At 40.7% G+C, this 25,401-nt stretch overlaps 2 protein-coding genes across 5 annotated transcripts; one reads left to right on the top strand and one right to left on the bottom strand.

Annotated features, from left to right (window-relative positions):
- The first annotated feature begins 18,102 nt into the window (after positions 1 to 18,102).
- On the top strand, positions 18,103 to 20,606 carry LOC115755320. 4 transcript variants are annotated; one of them, XR_007199523.1, is made up of 6 exons: positions 18,103 to 18,261; positions 18,440 to 18,471; positions 18,570 to 18,753; positions 19,455 to 19,581; positions 19,668 to 20,308; positions 20,543 to 20,606. XR_007199523.1 is itself a non-coding variant. In XM_030694668.2 (5 exons), the coding sequence occupies exons 2-5, from the start codon at positions 18,450 to 18,452 to the stop codon at positions 19,749 to 19,751; spliced, it is 417 nt and encodes a 138-aa protein (XP_030550528.1). In that variant the 5' UTR covers positions 18,103 to 18,261; positions 18,440 to 18,449; the 3' UTR covers positions 19,752 to 20,606. The 4 variants fall into 4 exon arrangements, 3 of the variants coding, with proteins under 3 accessions (XP_030550528.1, XP_030550529.1, XP_030550530.1); XM_030694668.2 differs by having other exon boundaries at positions 19,668 to 20,606; XM_030694669.2 differs by lacking the exon at positions 18,440 to 18,471 and having other exon boundaries at positions 18,103 to 18,258; positions 19,668 to 20,606.
- A 221-nt stretch (positions 20,607 to 20,827) lies between these two features.
- Positions 20,828 to 25,004, bottom strand: LOC115755318 (E3 ubiquitin-protein ligase WAV3-like). Its single transcript, XM_030694665.2, has 2 exons — positions 24,245 to 25,004; positions 20,828 to 23,114 (listed from the first exon to the last, which is right to left on the bottom strand). The coding sequence occupies exons 1-2, from the start codon at positions 24,485 to 24,487 to the stop codon at positions 21,186 to 21,188; spliced, it is 2,172 nt and encodes a 723-aa protein (XP_030550525.1). The 5' UTR covers positions 24,488 to 25,004; the 3' UTR covers positions 20,828 to 21,185.
- Positions 25,005 to 25,401: the final 397 nt, after the last annotated feature.

Raw genomic sequence — 25,401 nt, 5'->3', positions numbered from 1 at the left:
CTGGGAAGTACGGGGGATGGAATGTTGAGGAATGGATTCCCAAGGAATCAAGAAGAGGAAAGAAGGAGAGAATATCTCCCGGAGAAGAGTCCGAATAAGAAGAACAGGTTTCAATGGCACACGTAATGTTTGGAGACGGTTCTTCTTCAATGGAGAAGATGGATTCAACGTCTTCATCACCGAGAGAAATCCCAGTATTCCGAGAGATCTTCCGGATCATGTAGCTGCCTTGCTTCTTTGCTTAAGGACATTTCTTTGCAAAATGACCCTTTTTGTTACATATGTAACATCCGTCAGACTTGGGTCTTTTGCGGTATTTCACGGAATGACTGCGAGATTTCTTTCTGAGAAATTTCCATTTACTTCTGCCTCTGGGTTTTCTTGCAAATGAGAATTTCTGGAAATGGACTTTCTTCTTGTGACCCGAGCAGGAACATCATCAAAAGTGAAGTACGTGCTTGATGAGGAATGAGTTGAATGAGATGATGGTCGCGGGTTTGGAGGGGCTTTAAGATCTGCAAATTCCATTTCTTCTTCTTCTTCTTCTTTTGGAACTGCTGCGGCCATCATAATGGCTGGAATTTGATCCGAAAGTTCAAGATTATTTCCGGATTCTGAAGGAGGAGATGTCTCCGATGGGGGTGCAGATGATGTCGAGGAAGAATCATCTTGTTCAATGGTCTGAATTGTAGAGATGGATGGAATTTGTTTCCTCAAAAAACTTTCGATGGGATTAGAAACTATGAATGAAGGTAGTTTACGTGAAGGGGAGTGTGGAGGTGAGTCGGGGGTTCCGTGGTGCTTTGTATGAGGAATAGGAAAAGTGGGGACTAATGATGTTGGTGTTGTCTCTGAGAATTTTGTTCTTTCATCATTAGCTTCAACCTTCTTTATTGCTTTGAGACGAGCTCGAAGAGCGAGTACATTTATACCCGAATCAAAGGTACTTGTCTCAAGAACTTCTTGGAATGGAGATGAAGAAGTTTGGCTAGAAGCTTGTGATGAACGGGTAGTATGATGAGGGTAGGAAGGGAATGAAAAAGCGGGAGGAGTGAATGAGGAGAAAGGTGGTCGATACTCAAGTTGAGCTTTCTGATTTTCAAGGATGAGGATCTGTCTTTTCAGCTTCTCTATTTGATGAGTCCGGTCTTCCGGATAATGGTGATGGATCTGCCGATTTTCCATCATGTAGACTCTCTTCCGGAAATCCGCAAGCATCTTGCGGATGTGTGTGGAAGCTTGATCAACTCGATTAACTTGGGTTGAAACTTTCTCAAGAGCTACATTCCGGGCCAAAGCATTTTCTATCCGCCGATTAAGGACGGTTTCGGATGGAGCCGGGCTTTTCTTTCTTCCATGTGGGTCAATTTCATTTGGTGCAAGTATTTTGGGAGCATGATAATATTTTTGCTAAGGGTCAGAGAATTTTTTGAGTGGGGGAAAATTCAAAGTGGACGAATGAGATTCATCTCTGGGCTGGAGTGGAGGAAAATCTTCAGGCTGAAACATACGGATGCTTGGAAGTGGTTCGGGGACATGAACATATGTGTAGGGCTTTGGGAGGTCAATGGAGCATGTTGGATTTTTCTTGATCCATTTCTGGATGGGTTTATAAAAAGGACTGGTGATGGGTTTGTGAGGCGGTGTTGGTGGAGAATTTGGTGGATCCGGTTTACAAGAGGATGGAGAAGAAATTTGGGGTACTGGAGGAGTACCATACTGGACAAGGTATTGCCGGTTTCCGCCATCTTCGCCAAGAGGACCTACGGTAGGATCACCGTCAAGGTATCGCTGATACAACGGATCTTTCTTCTTTTTCTTGGAAGATGGTCCGTCATCTTTCTCGGGGAAGGTACAAGAAGGACATGAACATTCTGGATCCCAAAAACAATGACCTGTAGAGTCTTTGAAAGCATGGATTTGTTGTTCATCGGAGCCAAAGGACTGGACAAATTTCTTTGGGTCCGGATCTTCCATACTTACTGTTTCGAATGGACATGGGTGAACAGAGAATAGTATGGAATGAAGGGAAAAGGGACGAGGAATCGTCTTTTTCTTTTGCAAACTTGATGGTCACAGTACCATCTTTCTTCTTGGTGAACTGGGGTTCAGCAGACCGAACCGGCCTTGTATTCCGGTGGAGTTTTTCATAATTGGTGACCCAACTATCCGAGAGGAGTTTGACAAGTTGTTCTCTGGGTATTTGTCTGGGAACATGGACACAGGATGTCCGATCATGATCTATTGAGATGATAAGGGCATCATCCCAAGTAGGGTGATTAAGATCAATGGCATGATTTTGGACCTGGTAAACCATCCGGTAATGGAGTGTAGCAGCCAAAGAGTTTGGAGTCCGAGGAGCTCCAGTGATCTGCAGTTGAACTTTCAAGGCTAATAGTAGTCCTGGGTCCGCAAGTGCCATGTTGAAGTTTGGAAACAAAGTGACAAAGACTGCCCCAGCATTTAAAGTGGTCTGAATGGTGCCAATACAAGCATGCTGGTAGTCTAAGAACCGTGTATCCAAAAGAGCAATTCTCGCTACAACCGGTAGACCTTTACGGCCATGAAAAGAGAGAGGAAGTCTGATAGCTCCGAAGTGAAGATGGGTGAATCCTTGCTGGATCTACTGGAGTGGAAAAGATGTTGAAAAAGAACCCTCCTCCTTGGTCACAAAAACAAACCACCTCCATCAAGATTTTAAAAGACACACCGCCAAATTTGCCTAATCTTCAAATCCCTTCCACTGGAACCATAATCTTCCCGACGGATGCCAGTGACAAATACTGGGCAGCCATCCTTCTCGAAGAAGACAAAGGTAAGCGAAGAATTTGTGCATACAAAAGTGGAAAGTTTTCAGCTACGTAAATGCATTATCATTCCACATTCAAAGAAATTCTTGCAGTAAAAAATGGTATCAAAAAATTTGAATTTCATCTCATTGGCCATCATTTTTTAGTCGAAATGGATATGTCATCCTTCCCTCAGATGCTCAAATTCAAGCAAAAACAAGTTTCGCATCCTCGGCTCTTGCGTTGGGCGTAATGGTTTTCCAAATACTCTTTCGATTCAAAACACATTTCTGGAAAGAAAAATATTTTGGCTAATTTCCTCTCACGGCCAAAAGAACCTTTCGAATCCATAAACATGTTCATTCGAAAAGAGTTTTCGTGTTCCTTCAAAACCCAGAATATGTGTGAACATCGGTGGCCATCACACCAGTATCCACCCGATATTCCTCCATATCTTAAGCAAAATTCCCTCTCTGATCATTTTCACAGATTATTCCGGAATTATCATTATGTCATCTTCAAAGATTATGGTGGATTGTTTCTCAAACCAGATCTCAATTGTGATTACCCGTTTATACAGCCACTAAGATGGTCTTCTTCCATCCCATTTCCTTCTGATCTAAAATGGATGTTTTGGTTCATGTTCCATCTTTACCAAGTTGCTATAGAATTTTCCTTAGACGAAATCATCAAGGTTTTGTATGGTTCCCTTTTTGGAAATTATTGAAACCATCCTCAGAAATTCTTCCTTGATATCCTCACTTGGTTTCAACCCCTTCAAGCATGGAAACACTTATTCATACTCCAAAGACAAGTTGGTCGACCGGAACCATGCAGACACATAGTTGTCCTTTTTCGTCATCCCTGGTCATTCACTGGACCCGTAGGAGATAAAAGATCCAATGCTGCAGAAACAGGCACTACCACCTTCAAGCTCGAACTCTAAGATCAAGTCTTCAAGATTCACAAGACGTACTCAAGAACCGTATTCGACATTCCTCATGAATACAGATAACTTCAGCGAATTCTCTATCAAGAAAATAAGGTTATACCACATGAGATATAGCCTTATAACACAGCAAGCTACTCTTGGGATACTCCCAGGACTCACCCTCATGTATTCGAAGCTCTTCGGGAGTACAACAGCAATCAACCAAGCTCCTCCATGGAGCGGACAACTGTCACAAGATCCATACAGCTACCCACAACTTGTCATGCATGATGTCCCTTCATCATCCAGAGATACGCCAGGCATTCTTCATGATCCACACCTGGATCGGATCATCTCGGATTATGAACAAGAACAATTATTACAAGCTTACATAAGTCAAAAAGACGGCCCCTCCGACAATCGTGACGGACCAAACGGCTCTGACTCGGATGACGCCAATTATCATCCCGACCCGGATAGAAGACGATAAGTCCACATGTTCCAATCCGTCAGACATCGTTGTAAAAAGTCCAAGAAGGCATGCGTTTTCTAGCTCCATCCGCTCCTCTTTATAAAAAGTTAAGAAAGGCAGCAGAGGTTATGTTTGCTTGTTCGCAATAATGACTCCATCAGAAGTCAAAATTTGTTGTAAATTATTGTTCCGCTTGTCGGACCTCAATTATAGAGGATCCTTTGCGTACTCGCCTATATAAGGCGTGTTAGCTTCTTGTAATAGCCAGACTTGGCTTCCTTTGTGAAATCCAAGTAAGAGTTTGCTTCATGAGTTTCTAAAATTTCCTCTTTTCTCTTCAAGCAGATTCTTCTACGCCAAAATGTCTCTACTTCTCTATTACAATGGTTGGTTAAGTATGCTCTCCACTTGTCACGAATTCTATGCTCTCAGAAAGTTTATTAGATCCGATATTGGGTTAAAGCGAGCGTAGAGTTCGGCGATGCCTCTCTCCACTTGTTGATTAACTTCACAAGTGAGCGCTGGATCTATTCAATATTCTGATCGGGATAAACCTATGGTGGTAATGGATAGTGGATCATGTGGATCAGAAATCTAGATATCTTAAAGGATTAGTTCCAAGAGCGAGATCTGGAAACTAACAGGCGATCTCTTGAGTGGCCAGAGAGCCCGTGTGGGATAGCATACTTGTTTCAGATTAAGTTCTTGCTTCCGCTCCTTTTTGGCTGGATCTATCCAATATTCTGATCGGGATAAACCTATGGTGGTAATGGATAGTGGATCCTGTGGATCAGAAATCTAGATATCTTAAAGGATTAGTTCCAAGAGCGAGATCCGAAAACTAACAGGCCGTCCCGTGAGTGGCCGTAGAGCCCGTGTGGGATAGCATACTTGTTTCAAATTAAGTTCTTGCTTCCGTTCCTTTTTGGTATCAGAGCCAATACCATTCAAGATAGATTAGTATTGATATTTTAGTGTTTGAAGGTCCGTGATAAAGAGAAACTTTTATACACCATGGAAACTCCGGAAGAAAACATGATCACCCCAGTTCAACATCGGTCCCCACTCTCTCTTGCATCACCCCCAGAATTACAAAAATCAACTGCTTCCAAAATCGACTATCTCTATGAGGTAGCCTTTTCTAAAGACAACAAAATCTCCGAAACCCAGCTTTCCCTTATCAATCCGTATTCGGCTTTTGCCAAACCTACTTCCTTTTCTCCCATTCGCTCCATCAAACACCTTATCCGACACACCCCCCGCTCCGTTAAAGAGTATGTCCAGTCCTCCAAATTTGACTAGCATCATATTCTAGCTACGCAACAAGAACAGTTTGTCACACTCCAAATTCCTCCCGAATTTTCACTCCAGTGGATCCAGCAAGAATTCACCCATCTTCACTTCGGAGCTATCAGACTTGCTCTCTCTTTTCATGGCCGTAAAGGTCTACCAGTTGTAGCCAGAATTGCTCTTTTGGATACACGGTTCTTAGACTACTAGCATGCTTGTATTGGCACCATTCAGACCACTTTAAATGCTGGGATAGTCTTTGTCACTTTGTTTCCAAACTTCAACATGGCATTTGCAGACCTAGGACTACTGTCGGCCTTGAAAGTTCAACTACAGACTACTGGAGCTCATCGGACTCCAAACTCTTTGGCTGCTACACTCCATTACTAGATGGTTTACCGGGTCCAAAATCATGCCATTGATCTTAATCACCCTACTTCAGATGATGCCCTTATCATCTCAATAGATCATGATCGACATCCTGTGTGCCATATTCCCGGACAAATACCCAGAGAACAACTTGTCAAACTCCTCCTGGATAGCTGGGTCACCAATTATGAAAAACTCCACCAGAATACAAGGCCGATTCAGTCTGCTGAACCCCAGTTCACCAAGAAGAAAGATGGTATTGTGACCATCAAGTTTGCAAAAGAAAAAGACGATTCCTTGTCCCTTTTCCCTTCATTCTCTACTATTCTCTGTTTCACCCCATGTCCATCCGAAATAGTAAGTATGGAAGATCCAAACCCAAAGAAATTTGTCCAGTCCTTTGGCTCCGATGGACAACCAATCCATGCTTTCAAAGACTCTTCAGGTCATTGTTTTTGGGATCCAGAATGTTCCTGTCCTTCTTGTACCTTCCCTAAGAAAGATGACAAACCCTCTTCCAAGAAAAAGAAGAAAGATCCCTTGTATCAGCGATACCTTGACGATGATCCTACCGTAGGTCCTCTTGGCGAAGATGGCGGAAACCGGCAATACCTTGTCCAAGATGGTACTCCTCCAAGAGCCCAAATTTCTTCTCCATCCTCTTGTAAACCGGATCCACCAAACTCTCCACCAACACCGTCTCACAAACCCATCACCAATCCTTTTTATAAACCCATCTAGAAATGGATCAAGAAAAATCCAACTTGCTCCATTGACCTCCCAAAGCCCTACACATATGTTCCCGTCCCCGAACCACTTCCAAGCATCTGTATGTTTCAACCTGAATATTTTCCTCCACTCCACCCCGGAGATGAAATCTCCGAGATAATTCACAATTCCTAAAAAGGATTGGATCCGGTGGACCGAGAGGTTTTCATTTGGGAATTTCTAGAGATCTTCCGCAATATGTGGTCCTGGGCAATAGGTGCCATTTTTCAAACGCATGCCGAGAAATTCAATTTCTCGCCGAGCTATGACCATTTTCTTTTGTGAAAGCATGATGCCATGAGTATGTACAATTTCAGCAAATTGTTGAAGAAGCTTTGCATGAGAGTGTTCATCATGGGAAAATAGGAGGATATCGTCAATGTAGATATGGGCATTGGCAAGAATAGGTTGGAAAATTTTGCACATAGCCTTTTGAAATAAGGACGGAGCGATCTTGAGTCCAAAGGGAAGGACTTTCCATTGGAAATGCCGGTTAGAAATGCAGAAACCAGTTTTGAATCTGTTCGAGGGATGAATTCCTATTTGCCGAAAGCTTGCCTTAAGATCGAATTTGGAATAGATCTTGGCCTGGGCAAGACCGGAGAACAAAGAGTTCTTGTGGGGCAATGGGAATTTGTCATCTTGGATAAACAGATTGAGAGGCTAGTAATTTATGACTAAACGCAGCTTTCCACGATTTTGTTCTGCTCTTTTGTTGACATAGAAGGCTTCACATGCCCAAGAGGAGTCAAAAGGCTCAATGAGTCCTTGAGAAAGGAGCTAAGCACATTCCCGCTTGTGCCGAGCAAGGTGATCTGGATTCATGCTTGAATGACTTGCTTTGGTAGGATTGATTTCTCCATTTTTCCGGAAAGGAATAATGACAAAAAGGTCGGGATTTTGCCAAAGAGGGTTGGAGCAAATCCGAGCAAACCGCTGGTGAGATTCTGAACAATGAGATAGAAGAGATTGATAGATTGGATCAAAGATTTCCGGTTGGATGACAAAGAGTCTTTGGATTTCGACGAACTCTTGAAACTTCTTTTGGAATTTTAACCCCTTAGGGTTAATTTTGAGCTGTGGAAGTTTAGAAAGAATATCCCAACCGATGATGAGATCCTTGTCATGGGATGGACATCCAAGGATTTGGGTGGTGATTTCACAGCCAGGAAGAATATGGATGGTAAAGGGTTTACTACGCAGTTTGGTAGTAAAAGTTTCTCCCAAGGCCGACCGGAAGTACCCGGTATATGGTGTCGAATATTCTTCCGAGAGAATTTTGGTGTCCAGCAGAGATGCGGCTGTGCCAGTATCAATGAGGGCAATGACTTGGATGGGTTTAGTGTGTTATGGAAGTTGGAGCCGGACTGGGAAGTACGTGAGATGGAATGTTGAGGAATGGATTCCGAAGAAATCAGCAAAAGGAAAGAAGGAGAGAATATCTCCTGGAGAAGAGTCCGAATCAAAAGAATAGGTTTCAATGGCACACAGAGTGTCCGGAGACGGTTTTTCTTCGAGGAGGATGGCTGCCCAGTATTTGTCACCGGTATCCGTCTGGAGGATTCCGGTTCCAGTGGAAGGGTTAGCAGGTAGTCGGTGTTAAACCAAATTGCTCTTTGTTTCATTGATGCTTCAATCTTAGGGTAATGCATGATTTTGTCATGTATTGTTGGAGTTTCGCTACAGTTGTCAAAAAAATGAGATTGTAAAGGTTTATTGGGAGTATAATTCGAAGTTTGAGTACTACAATAATAAGATCGTCAAACATTGCATATAATTAATTTTTTAACTTTGATTGCCCTTTTTTCTTGATTCTCTATTATTTATCTCATGCAAGTTCATGACTGAGTAAAGATTTAATATCTTAGGCTGCGTTTGGTAGTCCGGATAAAAGTCGGGATATGATATATTTTATCTTATCCTATGTTTGGCAGCCTTTCCGAACAAGATAAAGTATGATATAGATGAGATATAGCCCGGATAAAAAAAAATCCTGGGGAAGGAGGTGTGACAAACTTGGATAGGGTTTCTCTTATCCAAAATATAAAAGCTATTTTTTTCTAAAAATCCTAGGCTCGTCTTTGTCTTTTCCTTCGCTCATGGACACAACACACTAGCTAAAGCAAGGCGAATCGAAGCACCTCCTTTACCGTAGCTCTCTAGTTCACATTGAAGCTTTACAAAAATGGCGAGAGAGTTGGAGCATTATATTTTTCTGATTCATGAAGGTAAATAATCATATTCTCTCTCTTCTCTTCTCTCTCTCACGAAAGCCAAGTGCGGGGATTGAACAAGCATTGTTATTGGCATTAAGAACAATTTGAGTGCAAATTGCTTTTCAATATCCAAGCAATTGCGTTTGGAAAAATCTTACCGATTTCCGAGTATGTCTTTTTTTGCAATAGGGTGTCCCGGCAAGTGTATCCTGTCTGTTCTTATGAGCATGGAAGATTGTTGAATGCTTTAGGCACATGATTCGGCCTATTTCACTTCTAATATCTTTGCGGTTCTACGAAAAGTACGTGATAATGTTGGGTTTTTGTTTGTTAATATAAACTAAACATTGTGAAATTGTGGCCTAGGTAGTCTTGTTTGGTGTGGTGCAGCAAGTGATGAATTCATATATGTTTTTTATATTGCAATAGGAGGTAATGGAAAAGGATATTGGTAATGGGTTTATGTTTATTACAAGAAAAATGTTTTTGTTTGTTCCTTCTGCATCACTCAGCTTTTTTATTTGGATTTTTGCCTATCACTTTTAGTCTTGCCAAAATGTTTTTCTCTTATGAAGTATCCATCGATCATTTCCTTAATTTAGTCACCTGTACTTTTCAATTTGCATGAGACTTCCTTGCATAATGTGTCTTGGAGGAATTTTAAGTGCTGCTCTTCTAATTATTGTTTGGTGTCTATCTCTACCACACTATCCTGTTATCATCAAATTTTTTTAAATTGCAATGAGGAGTTTAGGAATGGAAGGTAGCGATTTCAATCAAACTCAAGGAAGGGGAACAAAGAGAGACCGACGTGTATGGACTATAAATGAAGAAAGTGCTCTTCTAGATGGTCTTGAAGGACTAGTTGCGCGAGGAATGAAAGCCAATAACAGCTTCAAGAGTGGTCACATGATTATGTTAGAAGTGGTTTGAAGAAAAGTTTCCTGGTTCTGGCATTAAAGGTAATCCTCATATAGAGTCGAAGATGAAGAACTTGAAAAAGTTGTACAATCGGATATATGACTTGAAGGGTCAAAGTGGCTTTGGGTGAGATCACAAAAAGCATTGTGTAGATATTTGTTCGGAGGACAATTGGTGAAAATATTACATGGTTTGCGTCACTTTTTCTCATTTCTCTTCTTTGCTATTTTTTTGTTCTTTTTTAACAAGGCAATATATCTTCTTTGTAGATCTATCCATGAGCTTCTTCTTTGAGAGGGAAGGCCTTCTCTCAATATGATTGACTAGCAACCATATTTGGAAAAGACCGTGCCATGGGAAATCTTAGTGAAGGCCTTTAGAAGCTTAAATTGCAGTAGATCATGAAGAAGGCCAGAATTATGATGATGAGGCAATTAATGGTGGGAGTCAAACCTTACCACCATTATCATCTTCTTCCGATCCTTCAAAAAGAAAAAGGGCTAAAGCAAGTGATAAATGAGCTGTTGGGTTAGTTGCAATTGCAAGCACTTTTGGTTCTTTCTTGGAAAAAGCTAACGAGAGGATGGAGATGATTGCCAGCTGTATCGTACATGCTAAAGATGTGGATAATAATAAGAGAAAAATCAATGAGGAGCTTCTTCAAATGTCTCTAGATGCTATGGATAGAGTAAAGTTATGTAGAAAAATTGTGAAAGACCCTAAGAACATTAATCTTTTTTGAGTATTTTAAGGAGACGAAAGGAAGGCATTTGTGGAGCTGTTACTCCAAGAGATGATGGAAGAGAATGACTGATGATTTGGAATTATTTCTTTTCTAAGGTTGCTATTTGTTATGAAGTTTGGAGCTTGGCTCATAGTTTTCGTGGTATTCAATGAATTAGATGGAGCAATGAGTCTTTTTGCTATGAACAACATCCAACAATGTTATTTTTGCTATTTATTAGAATCATATGTTTTTTTAATGTGCTATTTCTTGTGAAATATGGAGCTTTATTCATATGTCGTTTATTTGATATACAATTTCTACCAAACAATAGATATAATGGGATATGAGAATATTCGCCTTTAAATTCGTAGTTCACCAAACAATGGATAGAATATGATGAAATCTTTGGATTTTTTATCCTATCTTATCTAATCTTATCTTAACTAGAAATCCGGACGACCAAACGCAACCTTAGTGCATTTGCTTCTCTTAGCCATTACTTTAAACAAGGGAAATGAGGCTATGATTTGTTCTTTCTATGTTATGTAGGTGGACACAATCAACTAATCCTTGCTCGGAGTCTTGGTGAATTTGTGCAACTTGACACCACAATAAAACCACAATAGAAGATGCAATAGGCCATGCATATGATAAGACAGCAAAATGCCTAGGTCTGGTATGAGTGGTGGACCAGCTATAGAGCAGCTTGCCCCGGAGGATGATGCGTAATCAGTCAAATTCTCACTTAATATGATTTTCATTACTCCGTGTGTTCTGAGGATTCTCTTGCATCCATATACTTAATCACTTTTTTTCTATATTTTCTTCAGTTTTCCTTTTATCTTACCTTGCAGCTTATTCTGCTTAAGACATTGATGAAGCAGCATAAAGATTACAATTTCCCCCATGCTGGCTTGAAAACCTCCAATGCGGAAACACGAAGTTTCTTGATTGTTTGCTTTAGTTCTTCCTTTTCCTTTTTGGTCTTCGTAAGAATGTTTTTTTCGTTTTCTCAATCGAGCAAGTTGCAATTGTTGATATAAAATATTTTGAGGTTGTAATTTTGCCCAAATTTGTGCCACAAATTCATACAGTGATACTTATGTTAGTATGTTGACAAATCTCGAAATTCTATCAATAGGATGTTGCATAGTTTTCGTTGTGATATTTTGATTTTCATTCGCAGCTTGGATGAATTGAGAAGCACATCATACTACTTTTGGGGAACCTTAGTTTTTTTTTATTATAAAAAAATCATATCTTGAAACACGAAACCCGACCCAGACAGACCAACCCGATTGTTTGGGTCATGTTCCATTTGATCTTGTTTCGGGTCGAGTCAAGCATACTTGTGCTATGTTTCGGGTTAGGCCAGGTTTTCATTATACCCGACTCGACTCGTTGACACCCCTAAATGGGCTGCGACAATCCGATAGACAACGTACCGATGTAAGGGTAGTTAAAGCCACGCGCAAAGCTCAATTGACTTGATGTTGAAGCCGACGACTTGGGGTAGCGAGCGGCGCAGAGGAGGTGGATGGAAACTCGTCGGTGGACAACACTGGGACATCGAGTAATGAGGGTGGACACGCCTTTGTTGTAGATGACAACGCAAATGATGAGATTCGAGTTCGTCGATGGCGATGGCCATGTGATGTATAACTTCTCTTTCACACCCTCAATCGAGTTGGAGTATGATCGGCTAGATGGCATGACGATTGGCGACGGTGGTAGGTGACGAAGATTGCACTGTGGTCGAAAGAAACAATAATTGCCTGTCGTGGAGGTGCACATCGGCCGATGAAACTAGATACGTCACTCCATCACTCCATCTTTGGAAGAAAATTGTTACGTTATTTGAAAAAAAAATATTATCCAATCCGAGTTTATCCTACCCCCTAGCCTGAATTTTTTATCCGACATTTTATCCAAATGTATATGAGTTTATCCGATCCAAAGGACGTCACCAAACACCAGATATGATATTTTGTTACCATATTTGGACTCAAATCTGGACTACCAAATGCAACCTTAGGGTCTGGATTGGATTCTAGCGGAGTGGGTCGGGCCTTCTAGCCCAATCCGGATCATTTTCGAAAATAAAAGAAAAAAATTCCAAAAATTCCAAAAAATTAGAATAACAGTTTAAAAAAAATTAGAAATTAGATTTTGATTATTTGCTAGATTTTTAGTGTTAACTCTAGTTGAGGATAAGTATTAGATTTTCTTAGTTTAGGATTCATGTAGTTTAGAAATTTTGATGAACATATTAGGCTTAATATAAAAATGTGAAAATCATTAGACAAAAATTGGACTCAAAATTGAATAGACTTTTAAATCTTTACAATAGGATTTTGGTTGTTCTTGGAGACAAATGGTAGTCATTGTTTGCGCATTTTTCAGTTTAATTATATTTGATTGTGCACTTTTGATACATTGATTGTTATTTTCCTTTTTAGCATGGTTAGGAATTAGGGGTGATCGGTTTTTGGCCCGGTTTTTGAGTGATTCCAAGGAACCGGTAACGTGACAAATTTCTGCACGCCTTCTGTGACGTTTGATGGTGCTTCATCACTGGTGGCTTAGAGTTTGTACACTCATCTTATGCAAGTACTTGGTTCCGGGTAAAGCGGACTGCCATTTGGGCCTGATGGAGGACTCTCTGGCACTTCTACAAACAGGAAAACGCTTGGTTACTGATGCATTCTAACGTGGAAGCTTGAGTTGGTCCGACGACAGCTTCTCTTTTCCTGATTTACAAAGCTTTAGTGAAACAATCGTCACAAAAAAGGCTAACCCACGTCCGACTGAATCGGCATTAGACTCCATCAATCAACTCCCGAGCCACGTGAAATTCCTCCTTCACCGCCGTGCGGTTGCTCTTGCCGCTCTCGATGCTGGCCTCTACTCCGAAGCCATGAGACACTTCACCAAGATCGTCGATGGAAATTATGGGGCTCCTTAGGGATTCCTTACTCAATGCTACTTGTACAGTGCCTCTCGCTATTGCTCGGCTAGAAGGATTGCGGAATTCATTGCTGATTGTAATCGAACACTTGCACTTGACAACACTTGCGTTCAAGCCCCGGATACGCGTGAGACTTCAGAGAGACGTGAGAGAGGTGCAGGGGGAAAAAAAGGGCTACCACTGCGAGTGCAAAAGAAAGAAGTAACCGTAAATCTGTTTAGGGTTACTTTTAAAAAAAAAAATAAAAATAAAAAAATTCAACCGGTCTAGCCTGATTTTATGCCCCCGGAACCAGTGAGCGGGTCCAATTTTGAGAATCGTGAATCGGAACACCAACCTCCGGAACCGGAATAGGACCACCGGTCCTGGTCTGCGTCGGTCGATTTGCTCACCCATATTAAGAACATTCGCATGGACACATTAGTGGATGAGAACTTTAGTATTCATAAATGGTAAGAAGACTGCCTGGACATTTTAGCAAATAAATGATCAAGCTTAGGTATTGGAAGGGCACTAGTTGATAGATAGTGTAATAGAGTTCTCGAATCCATTTAATCTTTGGTTCGTAGAAGTAAAATACTATTTCATACTTTACTAGGGTGTTTTATTGACCCACCAAAAATCGATTAGTGACGGCTCATTATTAAATCGACTTTTGCATGTTAATTGATCCGAAGTTGTGAATTGGAATGAATTTGGAAGAGCCTGAGCTAAGTCTTTTGGCTTAGCAATCCATTAGTCGTCCTTTGGGTGGTTCACCCTTGGGAAGGTTGCAATAGCCACCTCAGTCTGAAAAAATACTAAAATATTGCCACGTCGATTTTCATCGTCCCAAATCGGAGTATGCAATTAAGTGATTCGGAAAAAAAAAATGGCATCAAAGGGAGTTTCTACAAGAATTATGAGACTCGCAGTGTCCTTTTTCCATCATTATCTATATTTTTTTGGCCAATTTTCTTTCTCTACCAAGTTGAGATCTATGATATTTTTGGGATTGTATTAGCACACATATAAAACTGAGATAATTTATTCCTCAATTTGTCAGAATGCAGACTAAAAAGAATGCACTCAATTCTTGTCTGGTGATGGGGGAAGGCTGAATGCCTTCGGATTCTTTTCCTGGGTGTTGGCTATTTTCGGTTCTTTCTTTTTCACATGTAATTGAAAGGTATTTGGTATAACTTCCCCATCTGTTAAGGGGAGCACTTTAGCTTTTCCAATTGCATTTAGAGAGCTGTTTATAACGAAGGCTTTAAGGATTTAATCGTTTTTTTCTCTTATTTCGCAAATATTGTATTCAAAAACAATCGCGTAAGTCAATAATATTATTTTATCTTACAGGCTTTTCTTTATTAAAATCCAAATCTTTTCAATTCTACAACAACCTTAAAATCGAAATCTTGAAATGATTTTCTCTTTCCACATAGTCAATACAATTGCTTTGTAGTATGCATCTTCGATAATAATTTCTTTTCATCATTTAATAATTTAAGTATTCGAACTAAAGATCCCATGCTTCACCTTTCAAATATCAATTTCTGAGGTATACACAATAAAAAAAAATATGACCAACAAAAAAACTAACATATCTACATGCTTACATAGATACTGATGCAGAATGATGATCACATATAATTTTGTATGGAGAGACAGATAACAGAAAACAAACAAAGCAAGCATTTTAACTGAAAAAAGACATAATGATTTGATGGTGAAAAACTTATCCAAAAAGTCGTAAATCTATTGCATAGTGGCCAATTCAGTCCGAAGTCATCTATTGTGCCAATTGAGTTCTAAAACTTTGGACAATTCGCCAATATAATATCAACTAATTATCCAAATAATAAGTTTATGACTAACTTGGCAAATCTTCAAAAGGTTTAGGACTAAATTAGTATAATTGAAAGGTTTAAAATTAAATTGGTGAATCGTCAAAAGGTTTACAATTCAATTGGCACAATTGAAAGGTTTAAGACTGAATTTTTCATCGTATAATAGGTTTAGGACTTTTTGGATAATTATCTCATTTGATCGTCAAATTTGAAAAAAAATACATATTAATTCGCAATACAAATTAAAGAGAATACATGAGATAAATAAATTATTCTTGACAAAAAAAAATTAAAGATGATAAAAATCATTAATGTTATTAGCAACATTAATTCTTACATTTACAGCAATACATGTAGCGGTTCGACACAAATTGCAATGAAACCTTCCATAGTTTATGAAAGAGTGCCCCTTCATCTATCCAATCTCCCTGAAGTAGTCTCCATAATGCTCATATAGATGTAAAGGAGAATTTTTTTTGTTCTTGTTTATTTAAGTGCTTGTTCAATATCATTGGAGGTCGATCTTCATACAGCTGATGAATGACAGAAAAGGGTTGGATCTTGATTGGAAAAAGTGCACCGAAAGTTCGTAAGCCTTGTGTACAAATTACAATCAAGCCGTAAACTTTTTAATCGGTTCTGTTAAGTCGTAAAACTTTTTTCAAAAAATGCAATCAGTTTTTTGCCGATGAATAGTACATAAAATTGGCTACATGCCAGTCCCAAATTGCCTATAGAGCATCCTTATATTACACTTTTTAACATAACTTCCGACAAAATGTTTAAGATTTACTTAAACCTAGCGAGATGTTTGAGACTCGGTTGCATTTTTTCAGTGAAAATTTAGAACTTGATGGAACCAATTGAAAGATTTAGAACCGATTGACTTGTACATAAGGTTTAGAACTTTGGTGAAATTTTCTGATCTCTATATATAAATTTACTATATATTTTTCTTTGACACTTTGCCTACAGATTTTCCAATTATTTTGCATTCATATACCTTGGTATGTATATTCGACCCCCCAAAATACCTTGGTATGTATTGAGTGGGTATACATAAAAATTAGATTTTAGGTCTACGCGGAATGTGTATACATTATGATTAAAGTCAGTCGAAATGCAGGCTAATTGATTCATCTTTCACCTTTTTTTTTTCCCTGATAATCAATAGCACAAGCTTAGGTGCTGCATGATAACACTTCTCTGTTCTAGAAGTCATTCCGGCAAGAAGTGAATTTTTCAGCTTCTGCTTTTTAGCAAAAGTAGTTTTTTCTATTTCTACTTCATAAGTTGATTTCTGATAGAGAAATGCGTTTGATAACTGAAACAAATTTTTACTTCGACCAGCCGGCCGGCGAGCGGCGACGGCCGGCGGTGGTCGGCGTGATCAAAGAAGTCATTCTAAGGTGGAGAAGTAAAAAAAAATTGCTTCTCAAAGTTGGCCAAAAATCTTGCCGGAAGTTAAAAATCTTGCCGGAAGTTAAAAATCTTGCCGAAAGTCAATTTTTTTACCAAACGGATTTCTACTTCGGCAAAGTTTTTACCAAACGGATTTCCCCGCCAGATTGACTTACGGCAGAGAAATCCAAAAAAAGAAGTGTTATCATGCAGCACCTTAGTAACCCGATGTCTCGTATTCTGACAAAAAGAAAAAAAGAAAAAAATCCGGATGTCTCGGATATAAAATACTATGTAAGTCTCTTGAAACACAATTGATGAGATTTGAACATGTATCATTCGTATATGATAATTGAATTTCGTCATTACTTAGTCCCGCCTAATGTTAAGTAAAGATCGTATTTTGTTTGCTTGTGTGAACATGATGTGCCATAATTATTTATCTGGCGTATGATTATCGTCGTACTTTATTGTTATAAGTTAAAAATTGAAGCAGCCTAACATGAGCAATACTATGTAATCGGTTTTCCCTCAAAAGGACGAGTTCTCAGCAGGTTTAGCAAACTTGCCACGTCTATTATCTCTCTACCTCTTTATCTCTTTAGCTTTCTACTTGATTTTGAGCTCATTCTTGTTTTATTTTTTATTTTTTTTTTGGTCCAAGATTTTGAGCTCATTCAAGCGTTGAACATTTAGAAATCTTTTGTGAGAGTTCAAGGCTTTTTTCTTTATTTAGATTGTCTTCCCTTTTCTCTCCTACTATGTTGTGAGAGTTTGCGAGTGTGAATAATTTTACGTAGGTGATCTTAGGTGGATGTGAATACGAGTTCAGCCATTCGTCCGATCGATAGCCATTGATGAGAATGTTGGTATCGAGGCTCCATAAACTCTTCGAAATTATACCGCTCTCCTCTCCCGATTAAGATTTAGGTCTAGATATAGGGATTTTACTCTTCCGGAATAGATTTAGATATAGATTTGAGAATTTTTTATAGGTATTTGATTTGTATTTTTTCAACATACTAATTGCTCGGCGATTGTGTTGGGGACTTCGAACATAGACACACAAATAAGGTGGGGGTTTCTCGGTGTATGCTCATTACTAAATCTAGTAATCGTTCGCCGATCTTTTATGGTGACAGATCTATTCTTGAACAATGAAAGTGTGCTTCTAACTGTGGAATGTGCTTTGTCATTTGCTTTTTGGCATTTGCTCTTTTTTTTTCATAATTATTTGAAAGTTGTTAGGTTTGAAAGCATTTCATGTACCTGTCAAATATTATCATGATTAATGGATAGAATATTTTTTTCGATAAAAAAAAAAACAAAAACAAACTTGCCACGTCGGAAATTTCGTATTTTATTAAAAGATTTAGATTTTCGTTTGAATTTTACCATAGCCTAATTTCTACCCACGGCCGATCTTCGACCTGTAAGTCATCTCTCTCTCTCTCTCTCTCTCCGGAGCTAAGCTTCGCGGAGAGAACTCAACGCTTAAGAAATTTCCGACAAAGAACGACGGAAGAATCACGAGGATTCGCTTCAAGTCGAGTTCTCCCCAGTTTTCATGTCGGGTCGGTGAGCTTTCTCTTCTCTGTATCGATCTTGAAATGAAAATTGGTGCGCTGGGTCTTGATTGAAATCAGTAACGAAAGAAAAAATGAATATCAGCTCTTTCCCACACAAAATCTTTTCACTGAAACTGTACTCGTTCGATCGTTCGAGTTTCGTGTTGCTCTCTTGCGTGTTTTTAATTTCAGATTGAATGTTCTCTGGATTTTCAAATTGTACAGCTTCAGTTTGTGTTGGAATGCTTCCTTTTAGGTGGAAACAAATCTGTGTAGGCGTGTGTTAACCCAGAGACCATTGGGTGATCTCTTTGCAGTGATGACAACGATTGAGACGAGGTGTGAAGACCCACCAAAGAGTAAGAGTCGGATGGTGGTCGAGAGTTCAGGTGCATCATTCAAGAGATGGGGTAGGAAGTATCCCTTCATCAGATATGGCCTCCCCATGATTTCTCTCACTGTCCTTGGCTCTGTTGGACTTGCCCATCTCTTGCAAGGCAGGTTAGTTGCCTCCTTGTTATGATAATGCCACTAAGTCATGATTTCGATTGGTAAGCTGCTGAGTATGAAACACGATGGATTTACTTTGTCAGAGGAACCAAAGTTATGTGTTTTTTTATTTTTTATTTTTTTGGTTCTTTTGCATCTGTTTTTCGTAGGAATTCACTAGACACCGGGGTTCTTTGTCCTTTGTTTTAGAACTAACTGCTTATTGCTTAACTGTTTTAAGTATCACAGTGTGTGCTTGAACACGAATGATGTGATTGTTTCTGTTTGGTGTACTCCTCTGGGATGGAGTGTGCTCGGCGAGCAATTCATGTTCAGACTATTGCCTGTGTTTCTCAGATTTTTGGTATTTGAGTTACACGCACAGCGGTTTAACTTTGATATAGATCATTATTTTGCGGTTGGACCTTCATACTGTTAGAACCTAACATTCCCTTGTATTTCTTGCTGTTCTGTTCATTTTTTGAAGTTTGAATGACATGCTTATCCATTGCTTGACTACCATGAAGACCTTACATCATTTCTACCTATTGTAATATGACTGGTTACCACGTCTAAGCTCTCGGATATGGGCAACTGTTGGTACACTCTTTTTTTGTTTCTTTTGCCGAAATGTTGGTCCACTCTGGTTGTGTTAATAAAATTTTGTTGCATGTGCTACGTCTTCTCAAAGCTATCTGGTTCTTGTAATTCAGCAAGGATATTGCAAAAGTGAAAGATGACAATGAGTGGGAGATCATCGAGGAAAGAAAAGCGTTATCACGAACAGGACCAATAGAAGCATACAAGCCTAAAAAGATCTCATTAGAGGAGGAGCTGAAGGTACGATCCTTTGGCTAGGACCCTTAAGGTAAGTTCTCTCTTGCCTTGTGGTTCGCATCTAATCAACACGTTTATCTGGTTTTCAGGCTTTGCAAGAGAAGGTCAACATCAATGATTATGAATACAGGAAAATTCCTCAACCAAATGATGGCAAATCTGGCCAGCAGTGACTTAGAGAAAACATGGGGAGGAGCTAACTTAGGATAGTTGCTTGTTCTTCTGGGTTTTTGGGCCTGCATATCCACCGATTTTGTAGGCTTTGTGAGAGAAGGTGGTCATAACAAGTACCATGCACAAGGGGCCTTTTCATCTGACCTTTGGCGAAGTTGAGCAAGCTGTGGTCTTAAAAGGCAAATGGCTTGTGACAGTTTAAAGGTTGTAGCGGCTGCTGAAACATTCCGCCTTCAGCCTGTCACTCTCCCTTTTGTGCACAAACTTGGCCCAGTTTTGAATCTCTAAGTATATTACTCACATAGCAGATGACTCATGCAAAATGTTTTGGATGGAATAAGTTTGCGGATGGTATTGTCCAGTGTTCATTCGTGTCTGTAACAGTTTTGGCCTGACAATAGAAATCCGTCAATATGCTGCTCTTCGTAGATGAGTTTGTGAGGGAACTATAATCATCTTGTCGACTTTGATTAAAATCATACACGAACTTAGTTGTCTCGTTGATGTTCATTACCTGTCGGCCCTATTGTTACTCTCAGATGGTTGGACCAGTTCAGTTCAGAAAGATTTGGACATGAAGGTTTTCTCTCATCAACTCTTTTTTTGCTGCTTCAGAAACTGCTTAAACCGGCCTGGCTTAATGATTGTGTTGAGCAGGGTAGTTGGGGGTTGCGATTTTCGATAGAAAAGATGATCTCATTTTAGATGGATCAGTCAAGCGTTTGGATATTGCCTCCATGAATCACTTTGGATGTGCTCAATACTGAGCTGCTGTAAATCTGTGATTCAGTTCAGTTTGGAAGGATGGTATTTGAGGGAAAGCATGTATCTTCATCTGTCAACATTACTGATTAGAAGTCCTGTCTCAGCTCTAATATATTTGTATGTAACCTGCCAAATTAATCTCCAGGTATGCCATTGTTTAGCACTTGGTTTCGCCAATTATAGCATGATTTGTCTTCTTGACATAGTCAAAGCTCCAATTTGAGCTTAATCCGAACGAGTATGATATGAAATCGGAACTCAGTGGCTTAAAAAAATCTGGAGAGAGAGAGGGGGTGTGACGAGCAAAATATCAAAAGAATTAAGAGGAGGTACATTATATCACCTTTGCCACAGTTACAAACGTTATACCCAATTCTCAGAAAGAGAGCCCAGTTCTGTTTATGTACATCATCACCCCCAGAAAAACAACAGACGGACCGAAACAAAACTGTCTTAAAACCCCACCAAGTATTCCTTGTCACACTCCCCCTCTAATATAACCCTCTTTCCCTTCTCTCGAATCTTATTCATTTACACATGAAAGCATGGCCAGATCTCAAAAAGAACCTCTTCCAATCGTGCCAATCCAAACCCCTCGCCCCCACGGTACAACAAAAAACAGGCACTTGAAAAGCCACTAGACAACACGTAAACCGAGTCTTATGCAGTTACCTCGGCTTTGGGTGCAACCCAAGCGATAATAGTGGTTGCATTAGCCTCTGGGCTGAAGGGCTACCTAGTAATGTAGCTTGAGACCGGGTGAGCATCTCAGCCATAGAAGGCGTCTGATAGGCCTGGATGAGGCTGGACCTATCGGTGGAGTCGCCTCTGGCAGTTGCTCGCTGCCACGAGTGTGAGCTTAGTCCGGAGAGGATATATGCTCGACCTGAAGCCTCATAAACATGCCTGCTTGCCATTCTCTCTTGCATTTCCTTGAGCTCCGCGTCCAAAGCCATGCTCAGGCGGTCACCAGATTTAGCTGACAAGGATTCAGAAAGAACATTACGGCAGTTCTCAAGAATAGAGGCAGCAACAGCCAGGTCTCCTTGCTCAGCTGCAGCACGAGCCTGCACCATCGCCTCTGCCGCTTGGACCCTGTTTTGCTGCCTATTAACCTCTATTGAGACCATTTCTTCTCCGGCTATCTCAGTTCTCTTTATCATGACTTCTTCGCCTTCAGTCGAAGCCAACTCTTTTGTAAAAGGATCCCTATATATGCACCTGACATTCAAAAGTGATGTTTCGGAGCTTGAAGCCTCTGCGGGAATGTTAATAGAAACCAGAAAATCCCTCTCTTCATCAGCATACAGGTCCCCCACATCAACGCTACTCAAGTATCCATCGGCCATCACACGGCTTGGGTAACTTCCTGCTTTTAGAGAACCAATTTTCAAGCTTGGGTGCAAAGACTCGATCTTTACTTGCAACTCTTGCACAACAACACTGAGTAGGCCACCGATGCATTGTGCAAAGGCATCCTGAATCGCAGCCTCTGTCTCGATGAAGGAGAATGTGCCTCCAGATGTCTCTGATATGGAGTGCATAGCTGAAGAGTCATGATCAGTGCCAAATCCAAAAGTATGCACGGGTATTTGGAACCCACTGTTGTCACTTCCATTGATGGACAAGGGGAGAAGTGGGTGACCATTTGGTTGAGGATGATTTTCGCCAGAGCCGCCAATGGTGTAAGTGTCTTGTCCATCGGACAACAGTATAATACTTGCCACTGAGTTTTTCTGCTTCCGGTCAGCCATTATCTTAGCACCCTTTCTTAGGCCTTCAGCGATGTTGGTCCCGCCATTTGCCACCAAGGAATTCACGGCTTGAAGTGCCTGCTGCCGTCCTACGTCAGACATGCGGCGGAGGGGGAAGAGGCGCCGAGCAGTGGATGAAAACGATATCACAGAGAGTCGATCCGCTGAGCTAAGGTTCTGAATAACAAACCCCATGGCACGTTTTAGCAATGCCAGTTTAGTACCTGCCATGCTACCACTGATGTCAAGCACCGTAACCAGGTCAATGGGAGCACGTGGGGCTTGCACGACTTGTGGGAGGCTAACATTTTTCTGACTCGGGCTTTGTCTCCCAGCAACTGCAACTGCTTTAAGATGGACCAGGACGGAGAAGTTGTCTCGAGAATTGGACCGTGGCATAGCTGAAACTTCAGGATACACCCTGACCTCCAAACTTCTCGAGGAATTCCCATCTGCAACTTCACCGTGGGAGTTCTTTTCTGCGACCACAGGTTGCAGATCTAAGGGTTCGTCATCATCAAATACTCCAGGCTCTGGAGCCTGGAATAGGGGAACAATGTGGCGCCGATGCGTATCACGTCGGGGCGGAGGGCGAAGCATGGTCACCACAGCATCATCGTGGGCCCAATGTGCGGGATTTCTCGATGCACTTCGCGGGACAGGGTCCAGACACGGTACTTGTGACGGGATCTCTTTCCATTTTGCCCGGCAGACTGGGCAGATTTGGTTCCCATACTTGACATTTGAAGCTATGCAGTGGAAGTGGAACGAGTGGGAACACTCGGCGGTGAATATAGCGTGGCCTCCTCCTTGTTTTATTTTGTTCAAGCAAATGGAGCAAGTCTGTTAAACATGGGAGTAAAGAGTCAGTAACGATGACAGCACAGCGAAAAAGAAGAAAGCGCTAGATTTGATACTGTAAGAAGAGCATACTGCAGATAAACAAAAGGGATAAGCCAGAAAAGGCCAAAATAGATGGACTTGAGGTCAGCGTTAAACTAAAACTGAAGGTCGGTCGAGGCTATGCATATAACGAGCTTCGAGATAGGCAAAAGTACATCAAGGAGCAAAGTAACACCCAAAGATGCTTAACTAGCAGATCTTCATTGAAAGTTCTGCAGAAAGTAAACCAAAAGGCAGAGGCAACTCACAACTCTACAAGAACTAACAAGCGGCCGATTCGAGTCGCCGCATTTCAGCAAGAAATCTGCTTTTTTTTTCATTTGCCAGAAAGTTTCACAAACGAACAGTTGACGTATACGAAAACCAAAAAAGCTACTTTTCTACCTCAAACAGCAGGAAAGCAATGCCATTCTTGACAGACCAAGGCAAAGTAGCACCACTCCTGCAAGGGACTAATGAACTAATCTTCACACGCATCCAAAAGGATAATATATTAGAGCCTGAAGCTAGCATAAATCACCAGCGGGTGCTTCTCAGTGTAGCATTAAAATGAATATGCAATGAAGACGATCTTTCAATTCAAAACTTGTGAGGGGCACAGAACAAGAGCTTATGCTTCCAAGTCCAAGCACCAATAACAAGCACATTGAACAGTGTCATATTTAGTCCAACAAATTGTCAGAAGCAGGAAACGGAAGATGAAACAAAAGCTCCAATCACATGCCACACAGTAGATCAAGAAAGTACGTAGATCTTTCCCCTGTCCCCATCAGAATGTATTAGAACCAGAAACTTCCTCTGAACTCAAAATGGACAAGCAATCGACGGTATTAAATCCAACAAAAGAACGCCTTCCACTCCAAAAATTAACCAAAACCAAACGCAGCTTGAAAAATATCAGTTTCCATATCCGAACTGAAATTTTCAGTTTCTGCAATTACCAATATCATTTAAAGAAACCAAAAAGACCAGAGAAACTAAAAAAGACAACTTTACCAAAACTTTCCCAACTCTGTTATAGACCAACAAAAAAGACAGTTGAAATTGAAGGGAACAGAGAAGGCACAAACCTTGGACGACTTGCTTCCACTCCTATACAACTTCAGGCCCTGAGAGGAAGGAGTTGGTGTCATGGGTGTCATGGGCCTCGGACCATCCACGTCCCAATTCGCTGGCGAAAGCAAGGCAGCATTTGACAATCTATCAGTCGAAGCATCAAGATTGTTGGAGGGCGGGTCCTCCAGAGTTCTGGGGACATAGACACACAGATTCAAGCCCAAAGCAAGCTTGGCTTTCCTCCATTTACTCGTCATTTTTTTTTTCTCTTCGCACTGGCGAGATCTCAACCACTGAAGAGAAACCCAGAAATCGTTTAGCCCCAAGTACACAAAAACCCACCAAAGCTCTTGCCTTTCTGGCTCGAAACGAAAGCCACAGATCTCAAGAAGGTATCTTGGGGAGCTCGGTAGTTGTCCTTGAGCCGAGAGAGTTATTGGAACGAGAGAGAGAGAGAGAGAGAGAGAAAGAAGGGCTTTAAGGAAAGTTTGAGTGGAACACGAAAACCAAGAGAGAGAGAGAGAGAGAGAGAGAGAGAAGGGAGGGAGGGAGACGAAGAGGGGGGGTCTGTATGGAGAAGAGAGAAATGTCGAATGGGGATTTTGAAAAAGGGGACTAAAGGAAACGTCAAAACAGAGGACTGGGTCTTATAAAGACGACGATAAATCGAGCGGGTTGCTGCTGGTTGCTGCTGCTACTTGAAGCCACCATTCTCGGCCGCCATTAGAGAGCGAGCGAGAGAGAGAGAGAGAGAGAGAGAGAGGTATTCGTGAGTTTTGACCTGGGTGGTTTTGCACGGTGGTAAAAAGGAGGAGGAGGAGGAGGAGGAGGAGGAGGTGGTGGTGGTGGTGGTGTGGTTGATTGGATAAAAAGCACGTTTTGGTTGAATTGTGAAAGTTCGTTGCTTTATCATGCCACCTGTCTCTCTTCCTTCTTCTTTTTTTTATTAATCTTTTATTTTCTGTCTTTTGACTTTCAGTACTTTTTTATGATAATCATTTTCTCTTCTTTTTTCTCTCCTAAAATAAAAATAACTATTACCAATATAAGAAAATATTGTGGTTGATAAATTTGATGTTCGAAATTAATTAAAGGAGTATCCCCCTTTTTTTTTTTTTTTTGCTTAGGTAGACTAGTTATTTTCCATGTTAAATGGTTGAGGTGAGCATGG

This window comes from Rhodamnia argentea, chromosome 8, assembly GCF_020921035.1.
Source record: "Rhodamnia argentea isolate NSW1041297 chromosome 8, ASM2092103v1, whole genome shotgun sequence".
NCBI classification, from domain to species: Eukaryota; Viridiplantae; Streptophyta; class Magnoliopsida; order Myrtales; family Myrtaceae; genus Rhodamnia; species Rhodamnia argentea.
The sequence above is the reverse complement of the archived record's forward strand: the minus strand, read 5'-3'. Positions and strand labels throughout refer to the sequence as shown.

Bases quoted from the DNA above. Each gene is read 5' to 3' on its own strand.
- LOC115755320 (XM_030694668.2), top strand. From the start codon at position 18,450: ATGTTCTCTGGATTTTCAAATT. The intron at 18,754-19,454 runs GTTAGTTGCCTC...CTTGTAATTCAG, and splicing joins GCCCATCTCTTGCAAGGCAG to CAAGGATATTGCAAAAGTGA. The intron at 19,582-19,667 runs GTACGATCCTTT...TCTGGTTTTCAG, and splicing joins CATTAGAGGAGGAGCTGAAG to GCTTTGCAAGAGAAGGTCAA.
- LOC115755318 (XM_030694665.2), bottom strand. From the start codon at position 24,487: ATGACGAGTAAATGGAGGAAAGCCAAGCTTGCTTTGGGCTTGAATCTG. The intron at 23,115-24,244 runs GTTTGTGCCTTC...CATGTTTAACAG, and splicing joins GTGGAAGCAAGTCGTCCAAG to ACTTGCTCCATTTGCTTGAA.